Source organism: Nelumbo nucifera, chromosome 7, assembly GCF_055504915.1.
Source record: "Nelumbo nucifera cultivar China Antique chromosome 7, China Antique-T2T, whole genome shotgun sequence".
NCBI lineage: Eukaryota > Viridiplantae > Streptophyta > Magnoliopsida > Proteales > Nelumbonaceae > Nelumbo > Nelumbo nucifera.
In genome coordinates, this window is record NC_142655.1 from 20603440 (window position 1) to 20619782 (window position 16343).

The window sequence follows — 16343 nt, forward strand, 5'->3', positions numbered from 1 at the left end:
TATAGTGAGAAGTAGACCTGTTCATGGGCCGGGCCGGGCTTTCACTTGTCATTAAGGGAAATATGCTAGGTTCGAACCCGAGCCCGGCCTGACCAACGGGCCTATAACTTGGGCCCGAAGCCCGACCCAATAAAAAAAAACAATTTTCTCTATTCAAATTAAAATAAAAAATTCAGATAGTTTTTTTTCCTATTTAAATGAACAACGGACCTACAAGATGATTTTTTTCCCCTTTCTTTTATATTTTAAAACATAGTTTTACATTCTTAAATCAAAAAATTTATTCAAATGGACATAATCACATTACTCACTTTAAGTCTAATATTAGGTCGGGCCGGACCGGACTATTTTGACAAAACCCGAGCCCGGCTCGAATTTATTGCGGGCCAAGCTTTTTGGCCCATATTTAAACCTACGGGCCTATAACCACGTTTAAGCCCATCCGGGGGCCGGATCGGGCTGGGCCGACCCATCGGGCCACCCAGCCCCATAAACAGGTCTAGTGAGAAGTGAGTCATCAAAATGTATACAGAGCCAAGTGAAGGATGGTGGGATGAACCTTCTTCTCAGCCAATGGCATCTTGGCTGAGAAGTGCAACTTGCAGTAAACAATTACAAGGCGTGTGTCCTCCACGCGCTTCTATGTTTTTATATTATTATTTGTTGGAAAAAGTGAGGGAATGAATGATTCATTCACTCAACAGCATTCCATGGCCACCGACTTCACCAACTTCTTCCATATGCCTACTATCTTTATGCCCATCATCACGTCTATATTAATCTAGAAGGTTGGGCCCCCAACTAGAAGGTTGGGGCCGTTGGAGACCAAAGCGAGGTGATAATGATCTCTTTCCAAAATTCAAAGTTGACGGCTTTAAAGTTTATTGTTTCATATTTTTTTTTGGGGTTTTTATTGTTCAGTCTACCCTACTTCTTAGTACAGCTGGATCAAATTTACCCTTACCACAGTTCATAGAGGTCAGCCCACCTCAGGAACTTTTATTTCCCAACACCTTCACCCATGATTCACTGCCCCTTGAATTTTGATTCATTCCTCTTCTGACCTTTAGAAACTGTGGTAGGGGCAACTGCAAAGAATTTGATCCAGTGGGTGGCCCAAATTTTATCCGTTTGTTATAATTGGATCAAATATGAAGCACATTCTTGATTATATTTAAATTTATCATAGGTTAAAGTTTCATATAACTTATTTTCAATTCATATTAATCATGATATACATCAAAGTTATTTAATTCATTAATTAATAAATTATAACCTTTTGAACATTTTAGTCTGTTTTTCTGAGGTGTGAACATTAAGGTGTTTTCAATGCACAGCTGCAAAATGTGCTGCAGGGTTAGTGTGGGGAGCCAATCCAGATTCATATGCTTCAGCTTAGTGTTTTTAAAATTGGATCAGACCGGACGATCGGACCAAAAAACTGGGAACTGGTTCCGTTTTACACCAAAACTGTTTTTGGCCAAAAATTATTGATTTGGTCAGAAAACTGTTGGTCTGGGCGATTGAACCATTGAATTGTTGACCTGGATAATGGTTTTTGGCTGTTTTTTATTTTTTGTCAGAGTGGGCCATCAATTTAGACCGAACAGTTGGACCATTCAACCTGGGAACCAGACCCCAGAATAGTTCCCTATCCGGTCTGATTTTAAAAACCTTGCTTCAGCCTCTTTGAATAGCTTGTCTGAAGCCCTTCAAAGGCAAAGAAGTTGAATGAGCTTTGAAGAAAACACAAAGTTTTGGCGCATATTGTATGACGAGTCTGGATCTGCTCCTCACACCAACCTTATAGCACATCTCAGCCATGAATCGAAAACATCTCTTATACTTGTGTATTATTAATTTGTTATTCATAGGGAGATGTTCCAATACACAGTGGGATGTGCTGAGGTTGGTGTAAAGAGTGTTCTGTAAAGAGCAAATCCCAATTCTTGTATAATACATACTTTTTTTTGAGAGAGACTTGTATAATACATGTTGAATTTTGAACCCACCGACGCAGTAATTAATAAGAAATAGTGGTATCTCTTTGAGTTTTAATAGTTGTAATAGTAGCAACTGGTAATGGGTGTTCACTGAAACTGACGGAAAACTTACATATGAAGTGCTCAAAATGGACCACATAAACGGACATTGAAAGAGTGGTTCGGAATTGCCCAAGGCAAAGGGATCACCACCAACTCAACTTAAAGGGAAAATCTGCACCCAACACAGCGTGCCCCATGGGCGCCCCATATGTACATCTCAACATGCATGGAAAACATCTCCCGAAATTATCAATAGAAAATGTTCCCAATACATGGTTGGGATGTGCATATGGGGAATGCCTCACAAATTTTGATTTTTCCAGGATCTCTCTCATAACTGAGTAGCATAAATAAATAGAGTAAGAAACTTTTTTTTTTCGAGTGAGAAACATTTATAGTTGGAGTCCTTGCAAATTCAACCGCCTAATAGTGGCCGAGCAAGTTAGTGAGAAACTCAATAGATTCCATCTATTGTAAAAAAAAAAAACTTGAAGATGTTTTTTTACCTATATTTTCAATAAATTCTATTTATTTGATGAATTGCAACCTAGGCTCCCTTTGGAAGGAGTACAAATACAAATATATAAAGCGTAAAATCTTGTATTTTGTATTATTTCGTATGTATTTAAACAATATATATTTGTATTTGTATTCCTTTTATATTAGGCTCAATTTGGAAAGAACACAAATGCAAATATGTAGACTGCAAAACCTTATATTTTGTATGTATTTACACTATATATATTCGTATTTATACTCTTTCCAAACGGAGCCTTGAGGCATATCACATATAGGTTCTGTTTTCAATAGTTTTTCTTTTTTTTTTATTTTTATAATTTTTCTGTAAACTTCTGTTTCCAATAGAAATTAATCCTCTATACCACCATTTCATTGTTCTTATGGGTGCATTGTAGTAGGTTGCAACCAGTATTCAAGAATGACTGTAGAACGAATTAATTGTAGCCCAATAGACACGGCTTCCGCCCATAGAGTCATAGACACAGAAACCGAGATAACTCTGAATTTGAAGCCGCCAACTTTGAAGACTGAGAAGTGAGAACCCATTTTCAGGGGACCCAGAAACAGAAAGGGGGCCCAAGTCCATCCAACGTTAGTACAAGTACTGGGAAAGCAGACAATATAAAATTGTATACGTTGTTGAGCTGGAAGAACTGCTCAAGTCTGTGTACATGGAATGTGTTGAGTGTGAGTCATCGATTCCCTCACTTTTCTTAAGTAATAATAATATGAAAATGGAACCACGTGAACACGCCTTTTAATGGGTTCACTGTAAATGTTTGTTCATTTACGCTGTTTAGGCCAAGATGCCATTGGCTGAGAAGGTTCAACCTGGCATCCTTTGCTTGGAGGACATTTTGCCCATTCACTTGTCACTATAAATACATCAGCCCAGGCGTGTGTCCTCCACACTCTCTCTCATTCTTTCATCTTCAACCTCTCCTTCTGTGCACAGGCAACAAGCTAGGATAATGAATTGCTATTGGGTCAGTTGGGCAGAGATGCCTACACTGTTCACTCTTATGGTAATGTTTCTTGCCAGTTTTATGGCTCCCACAGTGTCATCTTCAGCCTCCCTCAAGGTGGGTTTCTACAAGAATACTTGCCCATCTGCAGAGGCCATTGTGAGGAACACAGTTAGCAAAGCTGTTGCTGCTAATCCTGGCATGGCTGCTGCTCTCATTCGGTTGCACTTCCATGACTGCTTTGTCAGGGTAAGCTTTTGCCTTCTCCTTCATTAATATTATTTTTTCTACTTTTCAAATCTCAATTGCACTTGTTAATTAAGGTGGGGTTTAATTTCTTGTGTTGCAGGGCTGTGATGCTTCTATTCTTCTGGATTCAGCGTCAGGGATCCCAGCTGAGAAAGTGAGCATGGGAAACAAGGGTGTGCAAGGCTTCGAGGTGATAGACGAGGCCAAGGCCAAGATTGAAGCTCAATGTCCCAACACTGTATCTTGTTCAGACATCCTTGCCTTCGCAGCTCGCGATGGCGTATTCAAGGCCGGAGGCATTCACTATGCAGTCCCTGCCGGCCGGCGGGATGGCCGAGTTTCACTAGCAAGTGAGGTCACTAAGAACCTCCCTGATGCATCCTTCAATGTGAAACAACTCAAGAACAATTTTGCACGAAAGGGGCTCTCACTAGAGGAAATGGTGACACTCTCAGGCGCCCATTCAATCGGGGACTCTCATTGCTCATCCTTCTCAAACCGCCTCTACCACTTCAATGCCACACACTCCCAGGATCCTTCTCTTGATCCTGCCTATGCCAGTTACCTGAAAACTCAGTGCCCATTACATCCAACTGCTAAAAATAATCTAGACCCAGTTGTACCATTCGATGCAGTAACCCCAGATCGTCTAGACAACAATTACTATAAGAATTTGAAGAAACACAAGGGACTGTTGACTTCAGACCAAGTGCTCTGGATTGATCCCTCAACAAGAAAGACGGTGAGAGGCAACATGAATCATCCAGCAGCCTGGGCTGCCAAATTTGCATCTGCCATGGTCCATATGGGTTCGATTGATGTGCTCACTGGGTCGCAAGGCGAGATTAGGAAGAAGTGCATAATTGTGAATTAGGTGTGATTTTGATTACATGTAACTAGAGAGAGACAAAGGTGTCTTTTCTTTGTAACAAGTCTCAATATTTATGTGTTCTATTTATGAAGTAATCAAGTGAATTTTCGTTTGTTTAGTTCAACTACTTTGTAAACTATTTTATCTATTGTTTTTAATGGGCTGCAGAACAGGGGTAACCCTCCCCCCAAACCACTAGACGAGTTCACATCTGTCCCCCACAGAATGCGCCCCAAAAACATCCCACATGCACATCTCAGCGTGTATTGACTGGGAGATGTTCCCAATACACAATTGGAATGTGCCGTGAAACATTTTTGGACGCATTCTGTGGGGGCAGATTTGAACTCCCCTAGACCCCCTCAACCCGGTGAAGGCGGGACTCAATCCCAAGTCTCAAACTATATAGAGAGTTTAAATCGCTTAATTTGCATTACAAGGCTTTTGTTATTATCCTTTTTTTTATTTTTTTATCTTGTGCACATGCATAGGCAGATAGATGGTCTGAACAGTCCATCAAAGAAAATGAGTGGTGAATTAAAATCTATTTGATCACTTTTTCTGAGTGGTCTGAACGTCCAACAGTTGAGTCCAGTCCAAGTCTGGCAATTCATATATGCATAATTCAACCTTAACTCCAATTACCTAGTCGGGATGTCATCATTCTTCTATCAGAAGCTAATTTTCAAATGATTCTTTTCATAATCTTCATTTCAATAGCAGTTTATTTTCTTGGAAAACATATGGTAATTTGTAAGGTAGAGCCCAAATTTAGATGGAAAACTATACTTATCCAAAGCTTTATTGTCATGTCATACTGCGAGGTTGCCCATCAAAGCCAGATAGAGACTGAATACGGTCACCAAGTAAGCTACATGATCTACAAAGCTTTTAACATGACTGAAGAATAAGGTTTTGCGCGCAACTAAATGAGAGGTGTCTCCAATGAAACTCAGTAGATCAGAAGTCAGGATGTTGGATAACTTCAGTGTCATATCTAATATCAACATTCCTTCTCCAGCTTAGGGTCATTCACCAACTGGGTACCTGATAAAGACATGAGAGCTTCAGAAAAATGTGGGCTCTGGAATTTGTTTGGGATGCATTTAGTTGGGGATGGTATATGGCAAAAACAGGTACTTTGTGAATGTTAGTATTTCGTTGCGAGAAGGAAATAAGGATCCTCAAAGAGGCACTGGGCTTTATAAGGCCACTTCTAACTACTACAATATATAGCCATCCACCAAAGGATTTTTCTGTTGGAGGAATGGTGAGGCCCCAAACCAATTCTTAATACTTCACAACCAGACGGTTTAGGCCAAGTTTTGGCCAAGTAGAAGCTGATATGGATGTAATGGGTTTATGTATATCAGTCCCAATCTTAATGGTCCAAATTAAGAAGTCTTATTTTGGAGATTTCCGTTGCAATACTTTAAGGCCTTGTTCATTTGTAACAGTGCAACTATCCAGGTAAATGTTTCATTTACCTGGACAAGTGCACTTGCCCATGTTCTTTTGATTTTTAGGATTCCTAGGTAAATAATAAAATGACATTTCCACTCACAAAAGTAACTATTAAAATGGATAAAATGGTCCCATCATGTTTTATAAAAATTTCTCCCAGCTAGGAAAGTTACTTTTCCCACCTGGGAGATATGTAAGTAACTTTACTGTGGGCACATTGCTTAATGCAAAAAGAACATGGGAAAGTTGGTCAATGGGAAAAACCACTGGCCAACTTTCCCATGCATATTCACCTGCAAACGAACGGGGGCGTAAGGGAAAATTGAGACAATGACATCATGATCTCCCGCATCAATGAAGTCTGTCAACCCTATGTATTATACAATAAAAATAGAACCACAAATTGTGAAACCAGAAGTATCAATATAATATAATAAATCTTGGAAAAAATTGTAAATATAACAAACTAAACTCATATGTACATACCAAAATTGTTTAAGTGCAAGTGGGTTACATAATTCATTTGTTCTTTCTCCTTTGTCATCAGGTCTTTTTGAATTCACAATTGCATTTGTTATTTTTCCTTCCTTTTGCATCAGGCGTCTCCCCCTGTATATGAGAGTCCAAAGGGAATCATAAAACCAATTGTTTCCCATTAGGAAGCCTTTTGGTTTCCCACAAGCTTGACTGAATCGTAAGAATATGATTCTGTTTTCCTGACAATGCCACTTAATCTGCTTCAAATAATTCAAAGGATCACATGTTAACCACTTTCTTTTTTGATAAAAAAGAAAATTTCCATCAATCTCTCCCTATGTCAGGGAAAGACAAGTTAGTTGAAAAGCATCCCCAATAGTGTGCTATCTGTTCTGTGTCATCTCCCTATCCCTCTTCCAGATGTTTGGTCCACCTTTAGAACAACTTAACTTCTTTGGAGTGCTGGAAGAAGACAAGTGCTCTAATATATGTGACAATTGACCAAAAGCACAAGTCCCCAAATATGAACTAATAAAGGAGGTTAATAGGAGGTTGTGATTTTGGTGCCCCATAATTCAATGTACTTCAGGCTGGTATCCTGTAACTTACCACATTACATATATACAGATTACTAGGATCCACCAATGGATGAGTAAACCACAAGGCTGTGCAAGTGAAAATGACATGATTACAGTATCACATTTTTAAATCTGAAATTTGGAAAAGAAAATTACTAATACATAAAATGAGCAAATATTACAACAACAACAATAATAATAATAACAAATAATATTCTATTACCATGAATTTTAATGTCTGTACTCTGAAAACCCTTCATGTGGTTTCCATCCATCTCAAGAGTTCCTACTAGTAAGAAATATTGAATCCCAATCTATGGAGATATAAGTATAACTAAGCATATGGTTTTAATCTTCATCAGGAGTCAAACTTATTCTTTAACTTAATTTTGAAATTTAGATATTGGAATTTCCTATTACAAACTTGATCACCCTCATGTTTTCTTGAATTTTAGCAGCAACCATCCTTACACATGGCACCTACCAGATACCACTCCTTTTCATTGAATGCCTATATTTTTCTTTACAAACCATAGCTTCTAGACCTCCATAAGTAGCAGTTTTGAAATACTTACTTGTATCTGCTCTCTCTATTTTAAGCCTGAATGCACCCATATGTCATCCCTATTCTAATCAATACAGTCAAAGCCCTATTCTATATACTATATCCCAGTTTGTATAATAGCAGAAAATAGAAGGAAAAAAGAGAAGCTGAAAGGAGAATACCACCATCTGAACAGATTAGGAGAGAATTAGTACTCTTTATTCTTCCTGAAGCAGTCAGCCAGCTCTTACTTTCTTACATTAACTTAATAAATGAGTTTACAAAACTATCTCTGTTTATGATCATTTATGGACTCCTTATTTTATAAAGTATGAGGCCTATACTACTTTGCCACCCATATATACTTAACATATTACTTCTCTCAACACTCTCCATCAAGTTGGTGAGCATATATCATACAAACCATGAGGGTGGTATAAAGCATATGTTAGACTCGGCTGTACAAGGGTAGTACAGTCCTTTTATGTTTAGTTATATATGTACTGCTCTGCTGATGTGGCTCTCACTTAAGTGAGGGCACAATGGTAATATATCTTAGAAGAGTATAAATAAAAGAAGGGCCGACTAGAGGTTTTTGAGATTTTCTCTCTAGTTTGGCTGTGACTTTTCTCCTTCTTTTTCTTCTCTTTTTTTTTTTTTTAATCAATAACACTTTCATTAATTCATCAATAGAAGATTTACAAAAGGAAGACAAACACGCTTATCTTCCAAGAGCAACAAAGAACCTCAAGAAAAGGAAAAGAAAAAGAAAAAGAAAAGAAAGAAAGAAAGAAAACACACTACAGTTACAGCTTGGCCCAAAAAAGTGAGTCCCTTTCTGCCCCTTGTTTAGCTAAACCGTCAGATAGGGAATTAGCCGATCTTTTAACCCAACGTATCTTAACTTCCATCTCCCGCACCGGCCACTTGAATTTCCTCCTCTCATTATTGTACTTCCATAAACCATTGTGATCTTTAAGCAGCCACCCTATCACCACCTCTGAATCCCCTTCAATTAAAAGTTTCCTGATGTCCAACTCCTTAGCTTTTTGGACTCCTTCCATAACTGCAAAGATCTCAGCTCTAAGGGAGTCACCCACTCCAATTGGGCCTGAGAACATGGCAGAAATGACCCCATTTTCATCCCTAAAAACACCCCCAATCCCTGATTGTCCCGGATTTCCCCTGTTACACCCATCAAAGTTTAGTTTCACGAAACCACTAGGTGGAGGGGTCCAAGCCACACACATTACTGACTTAGTTTGTGTGCAACTTGCAATTTCACCCCACTTCCTCAACAAGTCATCCATAGTGTAATCTGTGAAAAGCTCCAAAGATTTCAGCCACTGTACCGCCCTAATTTGAATGATACCCCTCAGATCTGTTGCTCCTCTCTGAGCTTCTGAGAATATCCTAGAGTTTCTTTCTTCCCAAAGTGTCCAACACACTGCAGCCCTTAGTCCTCTCCACATTGTCCTTCCCCTTTTTATCTGCCACCTGAAAAAAGAAGGGGAAAAAAGACCTTGCAAGTCTGATGGGGGGTTCCAACTGCGACCAAAAAGGGACAAAGCCCATTCCCAAATTAATCTCGCAAAATGGCAAGACACCAGTAGGTGAAAACCAGTCTCCCCATCCGCTTTACAAAGAACACACCACTGAGGTGACAAACAAGTATTGGGTCTCTTCTTTTGGAGTAAATCACCAGTGTTGATTCTTTTTCTTCTCTTTCTCCTCCTTCTCTCTCTCTTTTCCTTCTCTTTCTTCTGAACTGAACATATACGAACATCTAATCTGAGTTTTATCATGGTATCATAGCCACGATAATCAGTTCAGATCAGTTGTCTCCATTTCTCTCTGTTCTGCGCATTCCTCTCTAGGGTTTTGCAGAATTCTCTTTGATATTTAGAGAGTTTTCCAGAAAGGAAGAAAAGGACTGGTCGTTTTCTCCTTTTGGGGGCTTCCATGCCTCCAATGAGTGCAGTCGTTGTGGTTTTGTGTGGTTGGTAGAAAACCCTCTACTCGTGATTCGAAGAGGGCTGGTTTTGTGATGGTGACAGTGCATACTTGGTACCCTCTACTCGATAGGTACATGATCTTCGAACTAAGTTGTGGTATGTAGCAAGTTTCTTTTATATGTTGCAGAACTGAAAATATTATTCATGAGGTGTGTTGTGAGGGTTTCTAGTGCTGACAGTAAACGGCAACAGTAGTGCTGTTGCTAAAAGTGGTGAACAGTTGTGAATATTATTGCTGAAACAGTGGTGAATAGTTGTGAGTGTTGCTACTGAAACCTAGTACTAGGAACCCTAGTGGTGTTCAGTTATTCGTGTGGAGTGTGGTGATTTGTTAGGGCAGTAAAGTAACAATTTAGTGGTACAACCTCCCACTGTTTTTTGTGCAGTCATGGGAGAAAGCAGTGAATACAAATCAAGAGTGATGGTGCCTTCTGATTATCTGAATGTGCAGATGACCTCTATAAAACTGAATGGTGAGAATTATGTCCCTTGGGCTAAGTCTGTTGAAGTTTACACGAAAGCCAAAAAGAAAGTGAAACATGTGAGGGAAGATAAACCCTCAATTGATTCTCCGGGATATGATGAATGGGAGCAGGAGGATGCTCAAACTATGACTTGGCTATGGAACAGCATGGAGTCCAAACTTAGTGTGAACTTCATGTTTTTAGATACAACCAAGGAAGTCTAGGATCATGCAAGGAAACTATATTCTGGACAAGATAACACTACTAGGGTTTATCAACTGTACCTAGAGTACTTCAATCTGCAACAAGGGAATCAGAGTCTTGAAGACTATTATGCCAGTATGAGAAATTTACGAAATGAGTTGAATGTTTATCATCCTCTTACACCAGATGTCAAAATTCAGCAACAACAGAGAGAGCAGTTGGATGTGACCAGATTTTTAGTAGGGATGAAATCCGAGTATGAACCCGTAAGGGCACAGATATTCGGTGGATCTGCTCTTCCCTCTCTTGAGGAAGTGTTTGCTCGTATTCGTGGTGGTAGAGGAGGTCAGCATGGTCGTGGTAGTGGTGGTGGACCCATGTATGGTCGTGGTGGTGGTGGAATGTATAATCATGGTGGTGGTCGTGTTAGAGGACGAGACTCAGGGGGAGCCCGTGGTAGGGAACATGGTAATACTCAGAGAAGGTGTACTCATTGTGGTACAGAGAGACATACAATCAACTTTTTCTACGATCTCCATGGCCCACCTTCAACCTGGGCGAATCGTGTAGCTGTAAATGGTGGTAGCTCAAGACAAGAATCTCAAGTCATTGATTAGATCCCCACTATATCTACGGATACTTCCAGAAAGGAGATGGTGAGTATTTCACGGAATGAGTATGAGCGGTTCATTCAGGGTACATCTCAATAGAACACAACTACCCTTGCACACACATGTACGACTTGTCTGGCATCCACATCTTCCCGTTGGATTATAGATTCTGGAGCTTCCGATCATATAACTGGAACTCCAAGTGTGTTTTCATCCATTTCTCCGTCCTCCACTTCCCAATCTGTTACTCTTGCCAATGGCTCTACATCAGCCATATGTGGTGTTGGTAATGTTGACACTGATTCATTATCCCTCTCCTCAGTTTTATATGTTCCCAAGTTTCCCTTTAATCTGATGTCTGTTAGTAAATTGACTCAGTCTCTTAATTGCTCAATAACTTTTTACCCTTCCTCTTGTGTGTTTCAGGATCTCAAGACGAGGATGAAGATTGGTGGAGGGCATGAAGCTAGTGAACTGTATTATCTTGATGGAGGTGGTTCGACAACATCTCTTCAATCATCTCTCTTCCCTCATCAATGGCACTGCAGACTTGGTCATCCGTGTAGAGAACATTGATGTGGACCCCACTGCTGTGGTCCCCACTGTGTTCATATGGCAGCATAGCATATTTTTTGTTAGTTATGTCAGTGTTAGTTGGTAGTTATTGGTAGTTATTTCAGTTTGTTGTTACAGCTTGTTATTTCAGCTTTATTATTAGTTCATTTGCCATGTAAGCAATAAGGGCAATTCAGCCCTTTTGCAATTAGTCAATATATATAAATATTAAGAGTGGGTCGGCAGATCAATAGATCAACCCTCTCTCTCTTTTCAAAACCTCTTCGTATGCTTCTTCTTTCTCCCTCTCTTCTTCTTCTCTTCTGAAATTTCTCCTTTTTCCTTTCAAATTCAAGACTGATTGTAGTCTTGATCGACTACTTGGTATCAGAGCAAGGATTAGGGCTTCTCATGTGAGTCTGATCCAGCCAACCACATGAGAGTTGCCTAGGGCTGGAAGATTGAGAGGATCCATTTTCGGCTAATTCTTGGAGGTTATCCGAAACTATAGCAGTTGTCCAAAGAGTGGATTGTGTTCTTGATAATCAGGAAGAATCAGAGGAAGATAAAGAGTCCAAAGTCAGTTTCTTTATCAAGATTGAAGGTGGCAATCAGAATTTCTGTTCAAAACCTAAAACTGGTTGCAGAGAAGGAGGTCTAATGTTAGTCTAATTAGATCGACTACATGAGAATTTCCTAGGTTTAGAAGTTTTTCAACAAAGGAGGATCGGTTGATTCTTGGAGGCTACTGGTAGTGTGCGGCTACTACTAAGAAGATTGTAGAAGGCTGGGAGAGTTCCATTAGTCAGGAAGAATTAGAAAAGGCTTTGGATCCTCAAGATTAGGGTTTTGCATCAGACAGAAAGTGGCGGCCAGAGATTTTCTTTCATAAAGGAAGTTTTTTTTTGCTTGAGAATAACCTTGAAAGAATCATCTTGGTCTATTCTGAGAGGTGTGGTTGGAAAACCTTTTTTTTCTAGGGTTTTGGGAGAAAACCCTAAAATTCATAACTATTGTTGGTTTCAGATCAGATTTTGAACTGGTTTCATACAGAATTGTCTTTCTTTATTCTTTGGAAGACCTAGGCCGGTTGTTATCAGTTGTTTGGGTGTCGTTTTCTATTACAATAGCTTCAAAAGTTTTTTATTGTTAATTATTGACCAAGAATGGAGTTCAAGAATCAGGGGGAAGGTGTTTTTGGGACTAGCAAATCTGGTAACATGTCTGAGAATGCCTTTCAGATTACAATTGTGAAGTTTGATGGATCAAACTACTTAGAATGGGCTCAATCGGCCATGATGGCCATTGAGGGTAGAGGAAAACTCAGCTACTTGTTGGGAGATGTGAAAGAACCAACTAAGGAGGACCAAACGCATACCAAATGGGTTCAAGAGATCTATTTGGTTATGACATGGCTGTGCAACTCTATGCAGCCACATATCAACCGAAACTATTTGTGGGCAAAAACAGCCAAGGAAATCTGGGATGTCATGAAAGAGACTTACTCCCAACCCCTTAATGTTGCTAGGGCCTATGAATTGAAGTGTGAGGTTAATAACCTTAAGCAAGGAGAGAAACCAATCTCGGTTTACTTCTTTACTTTGAAATCTTTGTGGCATGAAATTGACCACCTAGAAACCCTTGAGTGGGAAAGTCAGAAGGATGCACAGACTCATAGAAAGCAAGTTGAAACTAATAGGGTTTTTGAATTCCTAGCTGGTCTAAATCCTAACTATGATATTGTGAGACAACAAATACTAACAAGGGACAGTATGACCTTATCTCAAGCCTACTCCTTGGTGCATAGTGAAGAGACTAGGAGAAAGGTTATGATGCAGCATCAGCCCTTCCCGCCAGCCTTGGCAGCAGTTAAACCCAAGTCTGGGGGTGATACGGAGAGGGATATAAAGAAGGAAGATAAGCAGGATCTAGTGTGTGAACATTGCAAGAAAACCTAAGCATACTAAAGACACATGTTGGAAGTTGCACCCTCATCTAGTTCCAGCAAAACTGATGAACAAAAGGAGTAACGCTCATATGGCTATTAATACCAATTCTGCATCCTCATCAAGCACAAAAGGCACGCCTCTAGACACCTTAGCTGCTGTCCGGGCTGCTCTAACTCAGTTGGAAAATGAAGTTGGGAATTCAGCTCAATCATCTCAGCCATCATCAGCTCCTCCCACATCAGCCTTTGCTCATTCAAGTACTCGGGCCTCAGCTTACCATGCTTCAGGTCCAGGTAACACTGAACATTGTTGGGTAATAGACTCAAGTGCATCTGACTATATGAGTAGCTTGCCATCACGGTTCACTACCTATCACTTATCTTCTAGTAGAAATAAAGTGTCAATTACTGATGGTTCCCTTGTTCCCATTTCTGGCAAGGGAAACATCAAGTTGTCTAATACAATTTCCTTATCTTCAGTTCTACATGTTCCTAAGCTTGATACTAACTTGCTTTCAGTCAGTAGTATTACAAAACATCAAAATTGTTCAGTAACTTTTTTTCCCTAACCAATGTGTTTTTTAGGACTTGGAGACAAGGAAGGTGATTGGGACTGGCCGTGAGACGAATGGGATCTATCTGCTTGGAGAGAGTTCTCATTGGGAAGAACGTGAAAATAGGAAGTCTTTTGTTTCTCAGTCTATTAGTCAGGTTATGCTTTGGCATAATCGGTTAGGTCATTTATCCTTTCGATCTTTGAAGAGTTTGTTTCCAAAATTGTTTGAGTTTGTTCAGATGTCAAATTTGAGATGTGAGAGTTGTGAGCTTGCAAAGTATTGTAGAACATCTTATTCCTTGAGTAATAAAAGAAGTAGTAATTCTTTTGATGTGCACACCGATGTTTGGGGCCCGTATCACATCCCTTCTATGGGGGGATACAGATATTTCTTGTTGTTTGTTGATGACTATATCCGTTTTTCTTGGGTTTACCTTAGGAGTTTTCGAGATGAGGTTCCTGCTCTGACCCAGATCTTTCATCAGATGATTTTAACCCAGTTTGGGGTCAAAATCAAAATCTTCAGATCCGATAATGCGAAAAAATACTTTACCAAGCCATTAGCTTCTTATTTGCTTGATCATGGGATTATTCACCAGTGTACTTGTCCTTATACACCACAACAGAATGGGGTTTCCGAGAGGAAGAATAGGCACATATTGGAGGTGACTAGAAGCATTATGTTTAACTCCAATGTGCCTATCCGTTTCTGGGGCAATGCTATTCTTACAACAATGTATCTCGTTAATCAAGTTCCTTCACGGGTTCTTGACATGAAGCCTCCCTTTACCCTTCTATACCCCGATAAAGAATTGTTTACTGTTCCCCTTAAAACCTTTGGTTGCACTTGCTTTGTTCAGATTCTTGGACCTCATCGTTCCAAATTTGATCCTAAGGCCTCCAAATGCATTTTTCTCAGTTATGCACAAACTAAAAAGGGCTATTGCTGCTATGAACCTACTTCTAGGAGGAGATTTGTCTCGATGGATGTTACTTTCTTTGAGGAGGTACCCTATTACCCTAGGGTTTCTCCTCAGGGGGAGAGTAGTGAGAGTGGGGTTAACTCATCAGAATTTCCTTTACCTGTTCCATTGAGTGATGAGGGATGTAATGGGGAGGGTTGTCAGAGGTGTTAGGATTTGAGAGTCTATCACATGCGGTGGAGGCAGGTTGATTTCGGTCATAAGCAGTCTAGGCCAGCCCCAGTTCCTTCTGCGGATCCAGATCTAGGTCCCCCTGAGATACCTTCCACTGTTGCTACTTTACCTCCTTTGGATGACCTTGACCTCCCCATTGCAGTCCGTAAAGGCAAACAGCGTTGCACCACATCCACAGCTCACTGCATTTCCCAGTTTTTGTCCTATGATCGCATGTCCCCCTCTTACAGGTCCTTTCTCACATCCATTGTTGATATTCTTATTCCCAGAACAGTGCAAGAAGCCTTGTCAGTTCCTAAGTGGAAAGATGCAATGAAGGTTGAAATGGATGCCCTTCTAAGGAATAATACTTGGGAGCTAGTTGACCAGCCTAAAGGAAAGAAACCGGTTGGATGTAGATAGGTATTTACTATGAAACATAATGCTGATAGTTCCATTGAAAGGTATAAGGCCCGGTTAGTTGCAAAGGGATTTACTCAGACTTATGGTATAGACTACTTGGAGACTTTTGCTCCAGTAGCAAAGATGACCACTATTCGAGTTTTGCTATCCCTTACAGCCAGTTATTCTTGGCCCTTGTTCTAGATGGATGTTAAAAATGCCTTCCTCAATGGAGACTTATAGGAAGAAGTCTACATGCAGTTACCTCCTGGATTTTATGATGCAGAGATAGGTAAGAAGGTTTGCCGGTTGAATAAAGCCTTGTATGGACTAAAGCAGTCCCCTAGAACATGGTTTGATAGATTCAGACAAGCCCTTGAAAAATTCGGCTATGTACAGGCCTGGTAAGACCATACATTGTTCATTAAAAGAGTGGACTCTTCCTTGACTTTGCTTGCTATATATGTGGATGATATTGTAGTGACAGGGAATGATAACAGTGAGACTAAGTCTCTTAAACAACTCCTTCATCAAGAGTTTGAGGTGAAAGATCTAGGAGAGCTACAATACTTCTTGGGTATTGACGTCGCTAGATCTAAACATGGGATTTTTATTTCACAAATGAAGTATGTTCTACATCTATTGAAAGAAACTGGAAAGTTGAGTGTTAAGCTTGCAAATACCTATTAAACAGAATCACAAGATCAGTGCAGAGGGTGGAGAGACTCTTGAAGACAAAG

At 40.0% G+C, this 16343-nt stretch overlaps 2 protein-coding genes across 16 annotated transcripts in view; one reads left to right on the forward strand and one right to left on the reverse strand.

Moving 5' to 3' along the window:
• Positions 1–3212: 3212 nt before the first annotated feature.
• On the forward strand, positions 3213–4773 carry LOC148790253 (peroxidase 5-like). Its single transcript, XM_088891077.1, has 3 exons — positions 3213–3267; positions 3482–3778; positions 3879–4773. The coding sequence occupies exons 2-3, from the start codon at positions 3536–3538 to the stop codon at positions 4650–4652; spliced, it is 1017 nt and encodes a 338-aa protein (XP_088747203.1). The 5' UTR covers positions 3213–3267; positions 3482–3535; the 3' UTR covers positions 4653–4773.
• Positions 4774–6460: 1687 nt separating this feature from the next.
• LOC104593630 (transcription termination factor MTERF8, chloroplastic-like) overlaps positions 6461–16343 on the reverse strand; it is a 36578-nt gene continuing 26695 nt past the window's right edge. For 9 of the 15 annotated variants that reach the window (XM_010253580.3, XM_010253575.3, XM_010253579.3 and 6 more), the window contains one exon: positions 6461–7255. The gene's annotated coding sequence lies outside the window, so the exon portion shown is untranslated. The remainder of the gene's footprint in view (positions 7256–16343) is intronic. The other 6 variants (XM_088891642.1, XM_088891640.1, XM_019197086.2 and 3 more) reach the window with 2 other exon arrangements.

Excerpts from the sequence above, each read along its gene's own strand:
- LOC148790253 (XM_088891077.1), top strand. The coding sequence starts at position 3,536 with ATGAATTGCTATTGGGTCAGTTGGGCAGAGATGCCTACACTGTTCACT. Across the intron at positions 3,779-3,878 it reads TCCATGACTGCTTTGTCAGG|GGCTGTGATGCTTCTATTCT; the intron begins GTAAGCTTTTGC and ends CTTGTGTTGCAG.